Below are 17,161 nucleotides of genomic sequence, written 5' to 3' on the forward strand. Positions count from 1 at the left end.
GCTCAGTTGTGGATTGGTGACCCCAATTTTTACAGTAAACAAACCACCCTGCTGTAGTGCCCTTGAGCCAGTCACTGAGTCGCCACCACCTCATGAATCACTGCATTTGTACACCAGCAGCCCCATTCAGTGATGTGCTGTTGTAAACAGGATGCAGAAAGAGGGGAGGAAGAAGTGTGTTTTTTGGCACAACACAACATCAGCGGTCGAGGAAAACGATCATGTCCATTATGGTGTTTGCAGAGTGAGAATTGAATTATGTGCAAACCCTCTCCAGTGACAGCCTCTCTCTCCTCAGCATTTCCTGTATTTCCCGAGTATCGCTGACGAGAGCGAGGCGGCCATGAGGCAGGATGAGAGGACTGGCAGTTTTACATGAACACAGAGGTCTGAGAGCGGAGCGGCCTCGTGAATTGTGTGATTAATACTTTTGTTCTGACGGGGGTTGTGTAATGAGTGGCATCTGTGACAGGAGCAGCATGAGATGATGATGGAGGTTGCGTAAGCCTACTATGCTTCGAAAGACCCACCCACACACACACAGACACACACACATGCACTCATGTTTATCTACTGTGCACAGGTGCAATCACACACCTCTTTCACCGGTGAGTCATTTCTCTGAATGTTTTTTGAAAATATATGTGAACGCAAGCCCAGCTGAGTCTCCAGAGTACCCTGCTGACATGGGAATCCCTCTCTGAATAAGACTAATCACCGTCATGGCACCACGTTGATTAAAAACAATGGCCCGCTCCGTCGCAGATGGCACAAGTCATCAGATTGTGTTCAGCGTTCGCTCACTTTGCACAAAGCTGCTATAATTCCTCCCATCAACTGTGATTGATGGCTATAATCAGAAAGATGCTGTTATCTCCCCTCTTCCCAGCTCCCCTCTGTTGTTAAATGTCTGTGGAAATTTGTTCTCCTCACTCGTCGACCATGTCCAATTAACGTTTGAGTGGAACACAGACATGTGGCGAGATGAGAGATGGGCCGCAGAGATGGAGTTTTATCTGTCCTTGAGGAAGTCATTTCCTGTGTGCTCGTCTCGTCTCTGACCCTCCTCGCCACTGTAAATTGCCCTGCCAACTGAACCCTGCCTTGGCTTAGCCCGGCGAGGAAGGTGTGCATGCAAGAGTGTGTGTTGTTCCACAAACTCGCAGGTGAAGACCACCTAGTTAGCACAGCACACGCACACATTCGCAGGCGGACACACACTCAGCAGATGGAGGGGCTGTTTTCCATGAGAGCTTTTGTGGAGTGGGCAGCTGCTTTTCCTGCCTCATCTGTTTGACGGCCTTTCGGCTCTTTCTGGCTCGTCCTGAAAACACACACAGGTTGCTTCAGATTGAGTTACTATGGTTGTTAGCAGCTCTTTTCATGGTTTTCCAAAGACTTCACTGCGTCTTTCGTCTATGTGATCCTCAGTCGTCGGAGTGTAGGCGCCGGTTATAGCTGTCTGTCAAACTACCACAATCTGGCCCCTGATCATCCAGACCGGCCTGAGAGATGACGTCTTACTTGCACAAGCAGAATTAGTTTTTACTGATCCTCCTTTTATATTTTGTTCTATTTTTGCATCCCAGTGTGATGGAAGGGGCTCAGTTCAATTGCTGGGTTTTCATCATATGAAATAACACCTGGCTTCCAAATATTAACCTTGCTACACCTTATCCTTGTTGCTAGGCAACCCTCAGCTCTTACCTCATCATCACAGCCTTAATATAGACTCGTATATTAGGTGGTCGAAGGGTTTTGCCTCTTTATCTGTGTGTGCCTTCTTTGTGTGAGATTAAAAAAAAGTGACTGATGAAAATGTTTGAGAGACAAAGAAAAAACTGAGACGTCCCATAAGGTCCAGGGAATTATACCTGCTCTGTTGCACACAGCTCCGAGCTACGTCTCTGTTTATGTTTCTGGGACGCTGATTTTAACTCTGTCGAGACTCATTATAAAGTAAAAGAGAGACGCTTTCAGAGAGACTCTTTCATCGTTCCGGTAAGTTCTGTAAATCGCAGACAAATAAACACTTCACAAACGCTCTCTCTCCTCCTGTCTCTTTGCGGACCTCGTCTCGTCGTCCTGTGAAAGTGATGTCGACAGATTCGCATCACGTACCCGAGTGCTGTTTGGCTTGGACAGAAAAGGGGGCGCGAGGTGGCATTTCCAACACAAACACATGATCATGTGTTCGGCCTGCCAGTTCGCTCCCTGTTAGCACAGCCTGTTAGTCGGGGCACAGGAACAGAGCTCCAGTGCCAAGCTGGCTTCAGCTCTGCTTCTCTGAGGGGACATGACCCACACAGCCAGATGGAGCCAGCTTTACACCCTCACACACACACACACACACACACACACGCACACATATAAATCGCATAATGTGCCATTTCTCCAGGCATACAAACAGTTATCATTCATTTGTTCGTTTTCTAATTTGTCAGTCTAATATTGATTTTTATTCCACCGCTGCCAACTCCCCATGTCTGTCTCTCTCTGTCTCCTGTCAGATGTAAAGGCCAGGCGAGGAGGGAGACCGACACCATGGACACGTTTGTGGACTCAGCCTGGTACTACTTTAGATACACAGACCCTCATAACTCAGATAGGTAAGAACTTTGCTGTTTTTTTATTTACCTTTCCTCTTGCATCTTATTTCTCACACTGACAGACTTCAACACAGTTTGCACAGATCATATGTTCACTTTTTCTTTAAATTAAAATTAACTGAAAAGATGAGACAGTTGTGGAAGAGTGGAAACCCACCCACCCATAACAAACATGCCTACGGTTCAAACACGTATTCTTATGTCGGGGTCTTACGTTAAATATTTTTTTATGATTTCTTTTCGTTCATCAGTCAACCCTCAATATCCGATAGTGCCAAAAGCAAAGTAGACTTATTAAAAAGCAATCTCACATTCACATAAGTATTCTGACCTTTTATTCAGTATTTAGTTAAAGCAACTTTGGCGGCGAGTTCAGCCTGGGTATGACGCAATGAGCTTTGCACACCTGGATTTGAGGATTTACCGCACATCCTCTCAGGCTGTGTCAGGTCGGATAAGGACTGTCTGCTAGTGGACAGACATTTTCAGGTCTCTCCAGAGATGTTGCCCTGGCTTTGCCACTAAAAGACTTTCAGAGTTGTCCCTAAGCTGCCCTGTGTTGTTTTGAGCTAAAGGTCATTGTCCTTTTAGAGGCTGAACCTTCGGCCTTGTCTGAGACCGTAAGTGATTTGGAACAGGTTTTTACGAAGGATATCTCTGTACTTTACTCTGTTCAGCTTTCCCTCAACCCTGATCAATGTCCCTGCCGCTCCCCTACAGCATGACATTGTCCATAGAACTGAGGCCAAACAGTTCAATCCTGGTTTCGTCAGACCAGAGTCTTGTTTCTCAGTTTAAGAGTTCTTCAGTGCATCCACGCGTCTTTCTCTGGGTAGGGACTTCTGTCTGGCCTTTCTGCCATAAATCCCAGATCTGGAGTTCTGCAGGGGTGGTGGTCGTTCTGCAATTTTCACACAGGATCTCTGAAGCTCAGCCAGCAAGACCAGCAGGATTTTTATCACCTTCTTCCTCTTCTCGAGGTGGTGACAGCTCTAGGACCTAGGGTCACTTCTGGTTGTCCCAAACTTCCACTGCATGCCTGTCAGTGCAGCAGAACACATCTGTAGCCTTCCTCAGATATGCCTCTTTTAAAATTCTGTCTGTGAGGTATGCAGCCAGTTGACCTTTGACCTCATGAGTTGGTTTTTGCTCTGATATGCATTGTCAGCTGTCTCTTTCCAAGTCATGTCCTGTCCATTCAATTTACCACAAGACTTGAGTACTACTATGCATACTTACTCTATGACACCGTGATATTTCAGTTTTTAATATGTGTTCAATACTGTGTTTATTGAGTTTTTGCTTTGTCATCATTGGATGTTGAGTATAGATCGCTAAGAGAAAACATCACTTAAATGATTTTAGCATAAGTCCGCAACACAACATCATGTGAAAAAGTGAATAGGTCTGAATAGTTTGTGAATCCACTGTATGCTGCCTATGCACACACACACACACACACACACACACACACACGCACACACACGCACAGACACACACACACACGCCTGAACGTTGCATTCTTGCCAACAGAGATTATGGAGCCATAGCTTTCACCTGCTGGGATGGTGGTGACACCCTGAGCTTAACAAAGGAGATTAATTTCCCAGTGCCCTGACCTCGCTGTAAAGCTGCTTTACAAGCGAGGGAGGGGGGGCTGCTCTGCCCATCACTTTTCTTAGCGGGACAGATTATGGCACAACAGAAAAAGCAATTACACTATTTGTGCATTTCAGTTGGCCTGCTGAGACGTGTGTGCACGGGGGAGAGATGAAAATAGGAAGCAAGAGATGCTGAGAGTGGCGAGCAGGAGGAAGGAAATGGGAACTAGGTGTTATGTGGAAGTGTGTGTGTGGTGTGTGTGTGTGAGAGATGTCAACAAACAGGCCAAATTATTTTCAGCCTTGTGAGTTCATAACTCTTTTTCCCGGTTCAATTATCCGGAGAAAGCATCAGACCGAGATGGAGGGCGAGAGGCAGAGAGGTGTGGAGCAGAGTAATGACTGGTAAGAAAGGTGAGACGCAGAGATAACGGTCTGTCCCAGAAAGCATCATTACTGCAGGTGGAATCCCTGCCTCTGCTGGACGCCACTCAGGAGAAACACATCACTGCCTCCATGTTGCAATCTCTACTTAACTGTAAACACAAGAGCTGAACTTGAAACACACACACAGACGCACACACACGCTCGCAGTACTTTAATGTGTGTTTTTATTCTGAGTCTGAAGCCAGTGACATGGGGGGGGGGCTCCTGTGAGCTTCATGCCTGGATATATCAGATTCAGTCTGCCCCCTAGAGGACGTCTGTGTGCATATCTAAAACACATGACAGCCACTGATGGTTGATGGTCAATGATTTGTGAAATAAAAGAATGTCACGTTTTATAAAAACAAAATAAACATTAATATTACAGAAACTGAAAGTATTAAAGTCTTTGAAAAACTTTTGGTCTCTTCTTTCCTCCTTCCTTCTTTATTTTCCTTATTTCTTTCCTTCCTTCATTCTTTCTTTCTGTTTTTTTCATCCTCCTTCCTTCTATCCTACCTTCTTTTCTATCCCCTTTTCTGTCCTTTCCTTTCTTCCTTTCTTTCATTCTGTCTTTCTTTGATATTTATTTTCTTTCATCCTTCCTTCCTGGTGATTTGATCTCAGTCTTCCCCATTCTGTATGCGGAAGTGTCCTTGGGCAAGATAGTAAACCCCAAATTGCTCCTGATGGCAGTACTGTTCTCACAGATGAGGTGCTGCACATAGATGGATTGTGTGACTGTTTGTGTGAATAACAAGAAGCTGCACTGTAAAATACTTTGAGTGGTCATCAAGACTAGAAAAGCACCATATAAATACTGACCATTTCCTTCCTTCCTTCCGTCCTTCAGCCCACCCCCCCACCCTTCCCTCCTCTTTCACACTTTTATTTCAACTCGTAATTGCTCTTGTTAACAGCTGAGCGTGACCCTGCTTTTCCTCTCCAGGCCTTTTGACCGTCGCCTCGCAGATCACTGGCTGCCTGTGGACGTGTACATCGGAGGGAAGGAGCACGCTGTCATGCACCTGTACTACGCTCGCTTCCTCTGTCACTTCTGCCAGGACCAGAGTCTTGTGGCCCACAGGTGGAGTACGCTGTTGTGCAACTGCTCTTGCTGTGCACAGATGTCTCATGTCTGCACCTTGAAGAATCCTGTACCATTTTTTAAATTTATTAAAGTTTATCTTGTAAGAACTGGCAAGGGACAACAGATGAAAATTAGCCTATGCAGCCAACTCTGGCTCATTTGAAGTATTTGTCTGTGGATCAATGAGCACTGTCCCTATATATATTTCTTAAACAAATAATAAATAAACATATTATATCTGTCTTTCAGGGAGCCTTTCCGGAAGCTGCTGGTCCAGGGTCTGATTAAGGGCCAGACTTTCAAACTGGTGGACAGTGGCCAGTACCTAAAGAGAGAGGAAATAGACTTCACAGGTGAGCACTACCTGAGTCTGCCAGCTGTGACACATCTGTAACAGCTGAGAGCAGAGAGGGCTCTGCCAGATAATAACAAATCATTTGCACAAAAAACATCACAAGAGACAGACATAAAATTAAAAGCAAGTCATAACAACATTTTTCATGTACTGGCACCAGTGCCTCACTTCATCCTTTGTGCTGCCAATAGCGATTCCTCTCTGTTCTCTGCTTTGTAGTTTTTCCTGAATGAATGACACATTAAGCAGCCACTCGTGACAAAAGTCAAATTATAAGAAACCCTTTGAAGAATCCTATTAAAAGTTGCGTCATGGCTGAGGATTTGCTGCTTCTCTCTGTTGCTTGGTAACGAGATAAACACAAGATATTGGTGGCGCACAGAGAAAAAGGAAAGCCTCTTGATCCAAGAATTTCAGGTTCACATTGATGAGGCCTTTACATAATTCTTTTTTCTTCTGTGTTTTGCTAAATGTGTTCAAACAAAAGCTAATTAGCAGAAATAGTTATGACAGATATTAATTCAAATAGGGTAACAATTGAATTTAGTGACCAAACACAGTGAAATTAAAATAAATAGCCTGGAAGAGTTTGCCCCTTTGTCCATTGCTATCTCTGATCTCTGCCTCTAGACAAGGAGCCTGTGGCGTTGGGTGGTGGTTGTGTTGAGGTGACGTGGGAGAAGATGAGCAAGTCCAAAAACAACGGTCTGGACCCCCAAGAGGTGGTGCAGCAGTACGGCGTGGACACAGTTCGACTCTATATTCTGTACGCTGCGCCGCCTGAGCAGGACATACTCTGGAATGTCAAGAGTGAGAGAAATTTTTCTGACACCCGTTATCATCATGCTTTTTAAAAATCAGAATCGCAGACCTCTTCCTTCCTATATGCCACAAATTTCTCTCTCTCTTCTGTGTTCACCACCTCAGCCGATGCCCTTCCCGGGGTCCTGAGATGGCAGTCTCGACTGTGGCAGCTGGTGACCAAGCTGAGAGGGGCTCGGCAGCTCGGAGGTGTCCCCAACCCCTCCCTGCTGAAGAAGAAGGAGCTGGCAGAGACCAAGAAGATCTGGGAGAACAAGAACTACGCTATTCAAGAGGTAACAACCCTATGGCCTCAGACTGGTTTCCATCTTAAATTAATGGCTGGAAATGTGCGATATTGCAACAGCCCTGGCCAGTAGAGGTCACTAATCATCCAGACTTCAAAATCTCACCTTTTCACAGCAATTTAAGCAAAATCATGCAAGTATTTTTACCATAAAAACCAAGTTCAGGATCATTTCAATGCACATTTTATAGACTGGCTTGTAAATGTGATGAATGTTGCCTCTTTCATTCCCACTTAATCTTTTTGCACTGTTTAACTTTGGTGAGCAGGTACGCTGACTGTCTGAATGTTTAAAACTGCTGAAATCAGGCCCAGCAACTTCAGTAGTATTGACAAAATAGGAACAGCAGGAATATCTCTGGAGTGTCAGGTGAATAGCGGCGTCTGATTAGGACATGATGTTTAAATTCCACTGCAGACATGATGTGTTTTTGTTTACAGCACATCGACACCAGCGTTGCCCTTGTCACCAAAAGCTCTTCAATCCCACTGTCTCTTCAAGTTGATGTCTTAATCTTCCACCTGTGGGGCTCCTCTTTTTCACCCTGAGATATTTCTATTCTTTTTGTTTTGTGTCTGTTGCTTGTTAGAAATGTCGTCAACACGCCCATTGGCTCGCAATGAATCCTTAGTCTCAGTCGGACATAGGGAGGTTTTTTCTAGGGGCTGGCAGGAAAAACTCCAGAAAAGGAGCAACTGGCACTTTGGTCCTCACATACAGCCCTTCATGATCGTTTCAGGAGAAAATCCAGAGTTCAGTGCAAGGCTAAAGGCAGCTAAATCATGCCTTTTATACTTACAACACTGCACTAGATGGTGCATTTGGAAAGCATGGTAAGATACTAAGCTACTGTATTATAGCTCGACTTCAAAGTAAAATGTCCCTCATCACACAGCCGAGCATTTCACAGTCCTGAGCTCCAGCCAATGCTGAAAACCCGTAACCTGAACCCCCACAGTAAAGAGTAAGAGAAGAAGGGGATGGAAATTGATTTTAAATCCACTCCATCTCCTTTCACACCTTATAAATAGCCTCCTTTGGCTGCCAGGTTTGATTCTGTCTCTCCATCCCTCAGGACTAGTGCTTTTAAAGGGCCTCAGGCTGTTTGCCATAAGCCCCCAAAGCCAAGGTTGTCTTTTGATCTGTCGATCAGAAAAGCCTTGGGGATCGACCTCTTCCTCCCTGAGGGCATCACCCAAATGGGTTTTTCTTCCCAGGAGGCTGAGCAGAGGAAGGCTGACATGGTTTGCGCCTTCAGCTGGTGCACAGGGTGATAACAGGGAGGAGGCTGCTGTCATTGTTTTCTAATAATACTTCAAAGACAGCCTCAAAGTTATTCCATAATATTTATATGTCCAATAAATGCCTCAGACTATATCATTTTTATTCAATAATTCTGTCACCTGTTGTTTTTTGTTCTGCATGTTTAGGTGACGTCTCACTTCACTGAGGACTTCCTTTTCAACGCAGCCATTTCACGTCTGATGGGATTGACCAACACACTGAGTGTGAGTGTTCCCACCCAATAAAAATACAAATAAAGAATCACTATTATCTTTTATTACATTTATTACACTTTGAAAATCGAATTTTGTGTGTGTGTGTTTTCAGAGTGCAACAGTCAGGGTGATGCAGCACAGCGTGGAGTTCGAGGAGGGTCTGGCCTCACTGGTGAAGATGATGGCACCCATGGCCCCTCACCTGGCATCTGAACTCTGGGCAGGTATGAGACCTGCAAACCATTAACACATGATACATCGTCCCCTCATGCGCATGTTCTCTTGGTATGTACTCTTTACTCTGAAATAAGAACTGTGGAGACCTGGGACTAAATTCATCTGAAACACTTTTATTCCATCTATTGATTTTAGACTAAAGGCTTTAATGCGTAATTTGCACTTAATTATCAATACTGCAGCAGGCAGTGAGCTGGTCAGCGACAAAACTTTAGAGAGATATTGATGAGATTTTTTCAGACCAAGAACAATTTTTCCAACATTTTGCTTCTGTGACATACATATCTGACCAATAACAATGCATGTTGTTGACAACCTCACACTTTGAAGCAGTGGTAGTAGGATAGCAACTTCCTCCTCTATCCAATTTTAAAGTTGATCAAAATACTCAAGAAAACTCAAACTTCAAACTGTCTGATGGACATCCTGAAGCAGCTATCATACAGTTTAAGCTCCTGAACCTGAAGTTCTCCTCTGTTGATTCCATCTTTCTTTTCCAGAGGCCTAATTTTTCTTTAATATTATGCTACAGCATAACGTGAATAGGCCTTTAAAGTTTCTGTTAGATCTTTCACGACACAAGTGTGTGAAATGTGAGGCTATTTTGTTAATATGCCTAAAAGGAAGTTGCCTCAGATGAAGGTAGTGTTGAAACTGTTACTTCTCTAACACCAGTGAACGCTGGATGGTGATGTAATCAACAGTTAAGTAAAACTTGTCATTGAGACTTTTCATAGCTTGTGAACCAGTGTAGCATATGGAAGCTGACCTCTGCACTGGCCTGGAAGACGTCCTCTTATTGTCAATAACACACAGCTGAGAGAACAATAGTAAAACATATTGTCACATTGTCCAGAGTCAGGAAAAAGTGACAGACCAGCGCTGGGGGGAGGAGGACTGTGTGTGTGAGTTTAAAAGGTGGCTTGTGTGCTCATATGTCGTTTTAAACCTGCCTTTTAAACAGGAAATACTAGCGAGGGTCGTGACCTCTGCAGCACTCAGTCAGACTGTACTTTTTCTAACTCTCACTGGTTGTTTGTAATTGTACACACACGGGGCAGGATAGAGGAAGTTCACATCCTTCCCTTGTGCCTCCAGTGGGATGTACACTTGCTGGTTTCAGGGCAGGGGGTGGTGAGATAGCTGGGTTGTTGTTTGACCCTTCTCAAGATATTTTTTTCTCAAGTTTATTTTGTTCTTGTCTACTTAGCTAAAAAAGTTAGTGTTTTTTTTCTCAGAATATATGAAACTATCTACCTTCTGTGTGGTTTTATTGTATTGTTAATAACGCTATTGTGTTTTTTTCCCCCAGGTCTTTGCCAGGTGAAAAACCCCCTCAGCCCCCTCCTGCAGCAGGGAGGAGACGTCCTGCAACAGTCCTGGCCGACTGTGGACACTGAGTACCTAAAGGTCCCCGACTTTGTAGAGCTGTCAGTTCTGGTAGGAACACACACACACACACAGACAGACAAAGAAACAGATGCACTCAGTAAGCGCATGGTATCTTCAGTCTTTTTTCTCTTTCTGTTGTCTGGAGGTTTGAACAAAAGCTCGTATATTTCTTGATTCTTAACCTTAAGGATAAAAGCCCTTTGCTCATTATTTATACATTCAGTGACTTTATTAACACACGTCTGCTCCTGCATCCGCTGGCGTTTTCACTCAAACTCTCTACTCTTAGTTCCATGATTGCATTCAAAGTCTGTAATTTTCAAGAGAACCTGTGATTAGTATGTGTGTGTGTGTGTGTGTGTGTGTGTGTGTGTGTGTGTGTGTGTGTGTGTGTGTGTGTGTGTGTGTGTGTGTCAAGTGGCAGCCTTCAAGCTAAATACACAAGTGGATCAATAATTAAAAGACAGGAACAGAGACAGTGTTATTTCTGACTCTCTCCCTCAGTGTGGCACTGTATGTCATCATCAGGGAAGAAAATGGGTGTGTGTGTGTGTTTGTAGGAAATAGAGACAGATTTTTCAGGGTTAAGGCTCGGTTTTTAGGTTAAAATTACGTCTTGGTTAGTGTAAGGGTTAAAGTTTCATATTTAGATGTGATGGTTAAGGTGAGGGGTAAGGGGTTAAGGAATGCATTATGCCAATAAGTGTTCCCCCCATAGGGTTAACAGGTTTGTGTGTGTCTGCGTGTGTCCATGTGCGTGTGTGTGTACAGAATAAGGAGATTAGAGGGTTCCTTTAGAACTGCTGGGAAGAAAACAGTCAGATTAAAGCAGTTTATCTATTAAATGAATCCATTTTCAGGGAAGTGTGAAGACTGACGTGTGTATGTGTGTCTGTGCGTGCACGTCCATGCATGTGTTTATGTGCATCAATGTGCTGATGTGAGCACGTGTGAGGCTTGGATCTGATTCAAGTAGTTTTCTGGGGCTTCCCATCACAGCTGGATATTCTCTCTGATTTTCTGTACGCCTTTGAAAGTGCTCACACGTACAAACACATTTATACAAAGACATGACAGCTGACTAACAGCACCTGTCTTTCACTGGTTCTCCCTCTGTAATCTGGCAGAGAGACAAAACAGAAAAGACATACTTGAAAGAAAGCGTGCGTGTGTTTTCTTCTTTCCATTCCCATATTGACTTTGCCTGTGAGTAAAAATAAGCCTCGTTTACACATTTTCATTTCTCCACCCTTGTTCGCTTCTGCATCTTGTACACAAAAAAGTCCCTAATCCCATACACACCCTGTCCACTAACATACACACATGAACACACCATATTCATATATTTGAGCTCCCAGTGCTTGATGATAATGATGCTGGTTTTACTTCAGACTGAGCTTTCTGTTGTGGGCTCGGCCCTCTGCCCTGTGGAGGCAACGTCATTCTGTCTGTCCTCTAATCATGAGCTTGGGTTTGTCCCAGAAGGGAGACCAAGGCTGAGCAGCCTCACCAGCAAACACACACACACACACACACACACACACACACACACACACACACACACACGCACACAAGCTATTAACTTTCAACCACTTCCAGAGACATGATCCCATTCGCCATGTGCACACATACACTTGTTTCTAAACACACCAGACTGAGGGCCCTTCCCATACCCACCACTAACTATGTGTAAATGTGGAATGAGAGGTGGAGTCTGTTATTTTGGGACTTTCGTGTCAGGATGGGAGACTGTGGCTGCAGCTCTACATGGCACAACCTTTTTCAGTTGGAGACTCAACAGTTTATGATCTTCTCCCATTTATTTACCCTTTTTCAAATTCTCACCGTCAGATTAACAACAAGGCCTGCGGGACGGTGACGGTGCCACTGCAGGTGTCCAAAGATACAGAGCGGGTGCAGCAGCTGATCCTGGAGAGCCATCTCGGACGGGAGCTTCTTGGCAAGCGCAGCATCAAGAGAGTCATCGTCTCCTCCAGGACCGCCCTCGTCAACTTCCTCGTCGATGAGTGATGCTCACCACTGTTTTTGTAACTGGTATTAAATGGTACATTCCTGTGGATCAGTGATTCTGCAGAAGGAGACAGAGAGCAGAGGTGGACTTAATTAAGACATTCAGAAAGGACAAAAGTCAGTTTATATTAAAGCAACACTGTGTAATGTTTTCTGTGCAACAGCGCCCTCTGCAGCCACAATGATCTGTTGGGCTCTGTGTTCGAGTGATTAAATGATATTCATTTGGAGAAAAAACACAACTGTGTAGTCCCACTCACTGAACTGAAACACAACTAAACTGTTGATATTACCCATGATCCCCAGCTTCTTGAACCACACAAGCTGCCGCTGAAACAAATACACCAAACTCTATTTACAATTCCTCATATTTTGTTTCCTTGCTGAATGTTGGAATAAAAGCTGTTTTTAAATGACTTCTAAGTCTTTTTAACTGATCTAAAATCAAGCGTTACTCTTGAACTTGTTGGAACTGATACTGGAAATTTAAGCTGGGACTATCTGTCAGTTCCACCCCTCTCAGAGGATATTGTACCAAAGTTACATGGAGCAAGAACAAGTTCAGGTGGAGAAGTGGTCATAATAACTATTTGTATAGCACTTATCTAAACAAAGCAGCACCATTCTCCCTATTCTAAGTCAGAGATCCATCATTTCGAAGCCACTATTTTAAAATAAGAAAGTTGCATAGTTTTGCTTTAATTGTCAAAACTGTAATGTAAATATGTCTAAAGACATTTTATTTATATTTTCCTGTTTTTAATAAAAGACTCAAGCAGCAGGATGTTTCTCCTCTTTCTTCTTATTGACCTTTTATAAATTGCCGTAGGAGATTTAGACCCTCTTGAAAATTCTGCATGAAACCAACCTCCACTTCAGATTACAGTCATCGTTCACATTCCACTGTACAGAAACCCAAGTGTCTGCATCACACCCAGAACCACGACTTCACACCTCTGCCCTATCTGACCCTGTGTCTCTGGCTGAGTCACACACTCATGATCTGCCTTATCAGTGTTTGTCTCCACCTCTGGAGCCACAGATCTCCTCTGAGCACCATACATGGGCCACTGTTTGTCTCCTGTGGATCTGAAGGCCTGCGGGAGATAAATAGGGTTGGAGGGGGATTTTCAGCTCACTACCACGTCACGGTTGTCCATCACTGCTGTGTCTCTGTCTCAACACTGGACCAACATGACTCAGCTGGCAGCACTGTCCTGTCTAGATCCCATGAACCAGCGGTGTTGAAATGTATCTGTGTGTTCACCCACTGCAGTATCTCTTTACAGCCTGTGTGAGTAAGCGCTTTTGTGATATGTGCAAGCGTTTGTCTTTCACAGCTCGTTGTGCCTATGTCTCCGGATCATGTACGAGTTTCAGTAGCTGCTTAATAAAAGTCATATCTGGTGTCAGAGTGTGGATGAACAAGCATGAATGTGATCTCTTTGAAAACACGAGGCAGTTTTCTCAAGGTCAGCTAATGTTTGAGGAAGTGCTTCTTATTTTTCCAGCATTAGACAGTCAGCTTGTGACTGATAAAACCATGCTGTATGTTATTATGTGAGCAATGGGAGATTGTGCTTTTATTTTTTATTATAACAGTTCTGGACAGGAGGGAAAACAAAACATTCCTTACTGATCCCCTCCAACCCCTTTTTTTTTAACCATATTGCTACGCTCTATCTCTGACCATCAGGTAACAGGAAGCTGAATCAGAAGAGACAGAATAACAGGAAGAGAAACCAGGAATAGGAGAAGGGGAGCAGAGAGCCAGAGCTGTTCTGCTTATTCTCAGCAGATTCTGTGAAAATAATCTCAGCCAGATTCCATCAAGAATCAAGTAGTCTTTGTTTAACCTCTTCTTTGTGGCTTTCATTCAGATTGTATGAAATAAGTATTAGAAGTAGTTTTAAACCATTGCTCTTTTTTTCACCTGCCTTTTCCCTTTGCTGCCCCACAATGAACAGGTCTGAACTTGAACTGGCCTGAACAATGAGGTGAAGTTGCAGTGTCACTGAAAAGAGCAGCGGCGTGGCCTGTTTTAAGAGGGTCAGACCTGCCAGTGGATTCTTCTCCGGCTGAACTTACCATGTGTTTGAATGAATAGATATAAATGTAGGATATTTCTGAACAATGTTCCTTTGTAACTATTTTCCTCTAATTTTGTCACTGTCGTCCTCTGAAGTCATTTAACACTTTTTCGTCAGCTCTGCAGTTGCCATGACGACTGGTAATATTGAATAGGCAACAGTGTTCCACAGTGACTCACTTTCTCTTCAGACCACAGTCGGTCTTTCTTAACACATGAGATATACACTGAGAATTGTCTTTGGGGGAAGTTTTTAACAAAAATCACTTTGCTTCCTCTTGAGAAACTGCTGCATGGTGGAAAGAAGAGAGGGTGGAGCGCACAGTCACAGTCTCTCTCCACTGCTCTCCACAGTCCGGTCCCTGGATTGGTCCAGCATATTCTCACAGGACGATGCAGTAATGCCACAGCTCATTATCTTGGCGGGTGACCTCGAGGCTGGTAATATGGTCATCCGTGGATGTTTTTTGTGTGAGCTCACTGTACGAGCAGATTTTCACGAGCACTTTTAATTGTGTTGAGAATTAAACCTGAACTCTTGGCTCATACAAGCAGGAACCACACTTGCCAAAGTTATCCATTTAATGACTCTACCTCTCCACAGTAACAGTCTTTTTTTAACTCATTCTGTGATTGTAAAATATATTCTGTCCAAACCCACATGTTTTGTCCTCCAAGGGATCTTTGTGCAGTATATTTTGTCTGAACGAAGTTTTTACTGCATGTTAAGTTGTATGAAAGTATCAAGTCTATATCTTCCATATGCTTTATTCTGATTTGTCAAACATCATTTTCCATTCACTCAGAACAACTGTTGCACAAAGGGGCTCTGACTCACTTCTGCAGCTGATTCTCAGTAAAAGCCTTAAAAAGTTAAAGTCAACATTTCTGCTATATTTGAATATGACTTAGTTTTTCCTTTAAATATGCTTTTGTGGAAATGTTACTACATGTGACCACACAGTAGATTAATCAGTTTGACTCCTAATCAGTGCAGTGTTGACCCTCTGATATAAGTACTGCTGGCTTGACTTGATTGCTTGTTTCCTATAGAGCAGCAGATACCACATTAAAATGACAATAAGGTTTTGTATTCCTTAAAAAAAAAGGATTAGATTTATTTGAAAAAATCCTGAATGTGATCTGGATTTTGCCTTCATAGCCCAGCACCTATAGATTGATAAGTAAATTCTGACATGCAGTGTTTGAGCACTGGGAGATACTCTCTCTATCTATATATAGTTTTTCCCTTTAAATGGGGCAATAAGGTCCCAAAAGGACAATTACTTAAACCTCGAAACCCCCCAAAAAATTGTTTTTGCCACTGTCATGCCACTGTCTCCAAAACACTGTTTCCAAATTCCCTGCTGTTGTTAGGACATGGTTGAATTTTTGAACCTTACTCTGAGATATTGCAAGAGATGATTCCAAAACACACAAGGACTGAAATGTTGAAGGCCACAGTCAGAATTTACACAGTTTCAAATTTGACATTGGAGTCAATCCCTAAACTAAAAAGGAACTATTTTATTATAGTTACTCAAACATTTAATCCATGTTTTTATTTAATTTGTGCCATTACAGCATTTTTGATATGAGGGAAACAACGTCCTGTTTGATGTGTCATTGTAAGGCTTCTTCTATAACAATAACCCTGAACTGTTAGTATGTGTTTGTGAGAAAGAAAAAAAGCAAGGTTGGTTAAGCCTCTTCCTTGAAGGGAACATTGTACTATAGCATCTGTCCTCTATAAACCCTCTGTTTCAATTACAGCATCAGCAGCAGCCTGGAGCCCCCCCTCAGCATACTCTCCATATTTTTTCCAGGCTCTGTCAGATAATATATATACATACTCGCCCAGGCTTCATCCAGGACATAAATAAAATGTTTGCCAGAGAATGGAGTCATTTCTTTCCCCCATTGATTGATGTTTTCATCCTCCTGTACCCGGGTTGTGTCTCAGATATTCCAGCAGGGTCAGGATACAATGTGGAGGGGTCACAGTGTTTGTGTGTGTTTTCCATGAGCAGGAATGTGTGACGTCATTCAATCAAAACACAGGGGGCACAGGGACTGTAAATAGACCCCTTCACCCACCATAAGTAAAACACAGCCATACACACTATATTATATGGGCTTGTTTCAATAAATACATGTGACAGGTTATCCACAGTTGCATATACATAATGCATCAATATAAAACAAGATTTTAAATCATTTTGCCTTCCCACATCCTTTATTTCCAACTTGTCTTACTGTAGCTCATAAACGGTGGTGGAAAAAGTATTTAGAAACTGATATTTAAGTTAAAATATCATAATCGAATATATGAAAAAGTCCCGAATTAGATGGATTACTTAAATAAAAGTATGTAAATTAGCCTTCTATTAGTAAAATGAATTATCAATGGAAATAATGGCCCTTGTAATTTCCGTACAATGGAATATAACTAATGTTGGATACAAGTTGAAGGAGTGGAATTGACTGAATGCTATATATCGTGTTGGGTGGTATCATGCAGCTAATAAAGATGGACGACTTGACTGCTCCCCAAAAGTGAAGCCAAAGCATCCTGGTGGCTATCTGCAGTATAGCCCCCTCCCCCATGTTAATGGTTGGGATATGGACAACTAAGACAGACTTATGATTAGTGAAGTGCGAATAAAGATGGGACCTTGCAACTATACAGTTCGATCCCCAGATTGCTCTGCACAGACACCGGC

General features: G+C 43.2%; 1 protein-coding gene across 1 annotated transcript in view; it reads left to right on the forward strand.

Annotated features, from left to right (window-relative positions):
- Nucleotides 1–13,130, forward strand: part of lars2 (leucyl-tRNA synthetase 2, mitochondrial) — a 32,440-nt gene extending 19,310 nt beyond the window's left edge. The window contains exons 13-21 of the mRNA XM_020091461.2: nucleotides 2,511–2,609; nucleotides 5,586–5,723; nucleotides 5,976–6,079; nucleotides 6,712–6,891; nucleotides 7,009–7,178; nucleotides 8,621–8,698; nucleotides 8,802–8,913; nucleotides 10,239–10,366; nucleotides 12,170–13,130. Coding sequence (XP_019947020.2) covers nucleotides 2,511–2,609; nucleotides 5,586–5,723; nucleotides 5,976–6,079; nucleotides 6,712–6,891; nucleotides 7,009–7,178; nucleotides 8,621–8,698; nucleotides 8,802–8,913; nucleotides 10,239–10,366; nucleotides 12,170–12,349 — 1,189 coding nt within the window. The 3' untranslated portion in view covers nucleotides 12,350–13,130. The remainder of the gene's footprint in view (nucleotides 1–2,510; nucleotides 2,610–5,585; nucleotides 5,724–5,975; nucleotides 6,080–6,711; nucleotides 6,892–7,008; nucleotides 7,179–8,620; nucleotides 8,699–8,801; nucleotides 8,914–10,238; nucleotides 10,367–12,169) is intronic.
- The last annotated feature ends 4,031 nt before the right edge of the window (nucleotides 13,131–17,161 follow it).

The sequence above is a fragment of the Paralichthys olivaceus genome, chromosome 13 (assembly GCF_024713975.1).
Source record: "Paralichthys olivaceus isolate ysfri-2021 chromosome 13, ASM2471397v2, whole genome shotgun sequence".
NCBI classification, from domain to species: Eukaryota; Metazoa; Chordata; class Actinopteri; order Pleuronectiformes; family Paralichthyidae; genus Paralichthys; species Paralichthys olivaceus.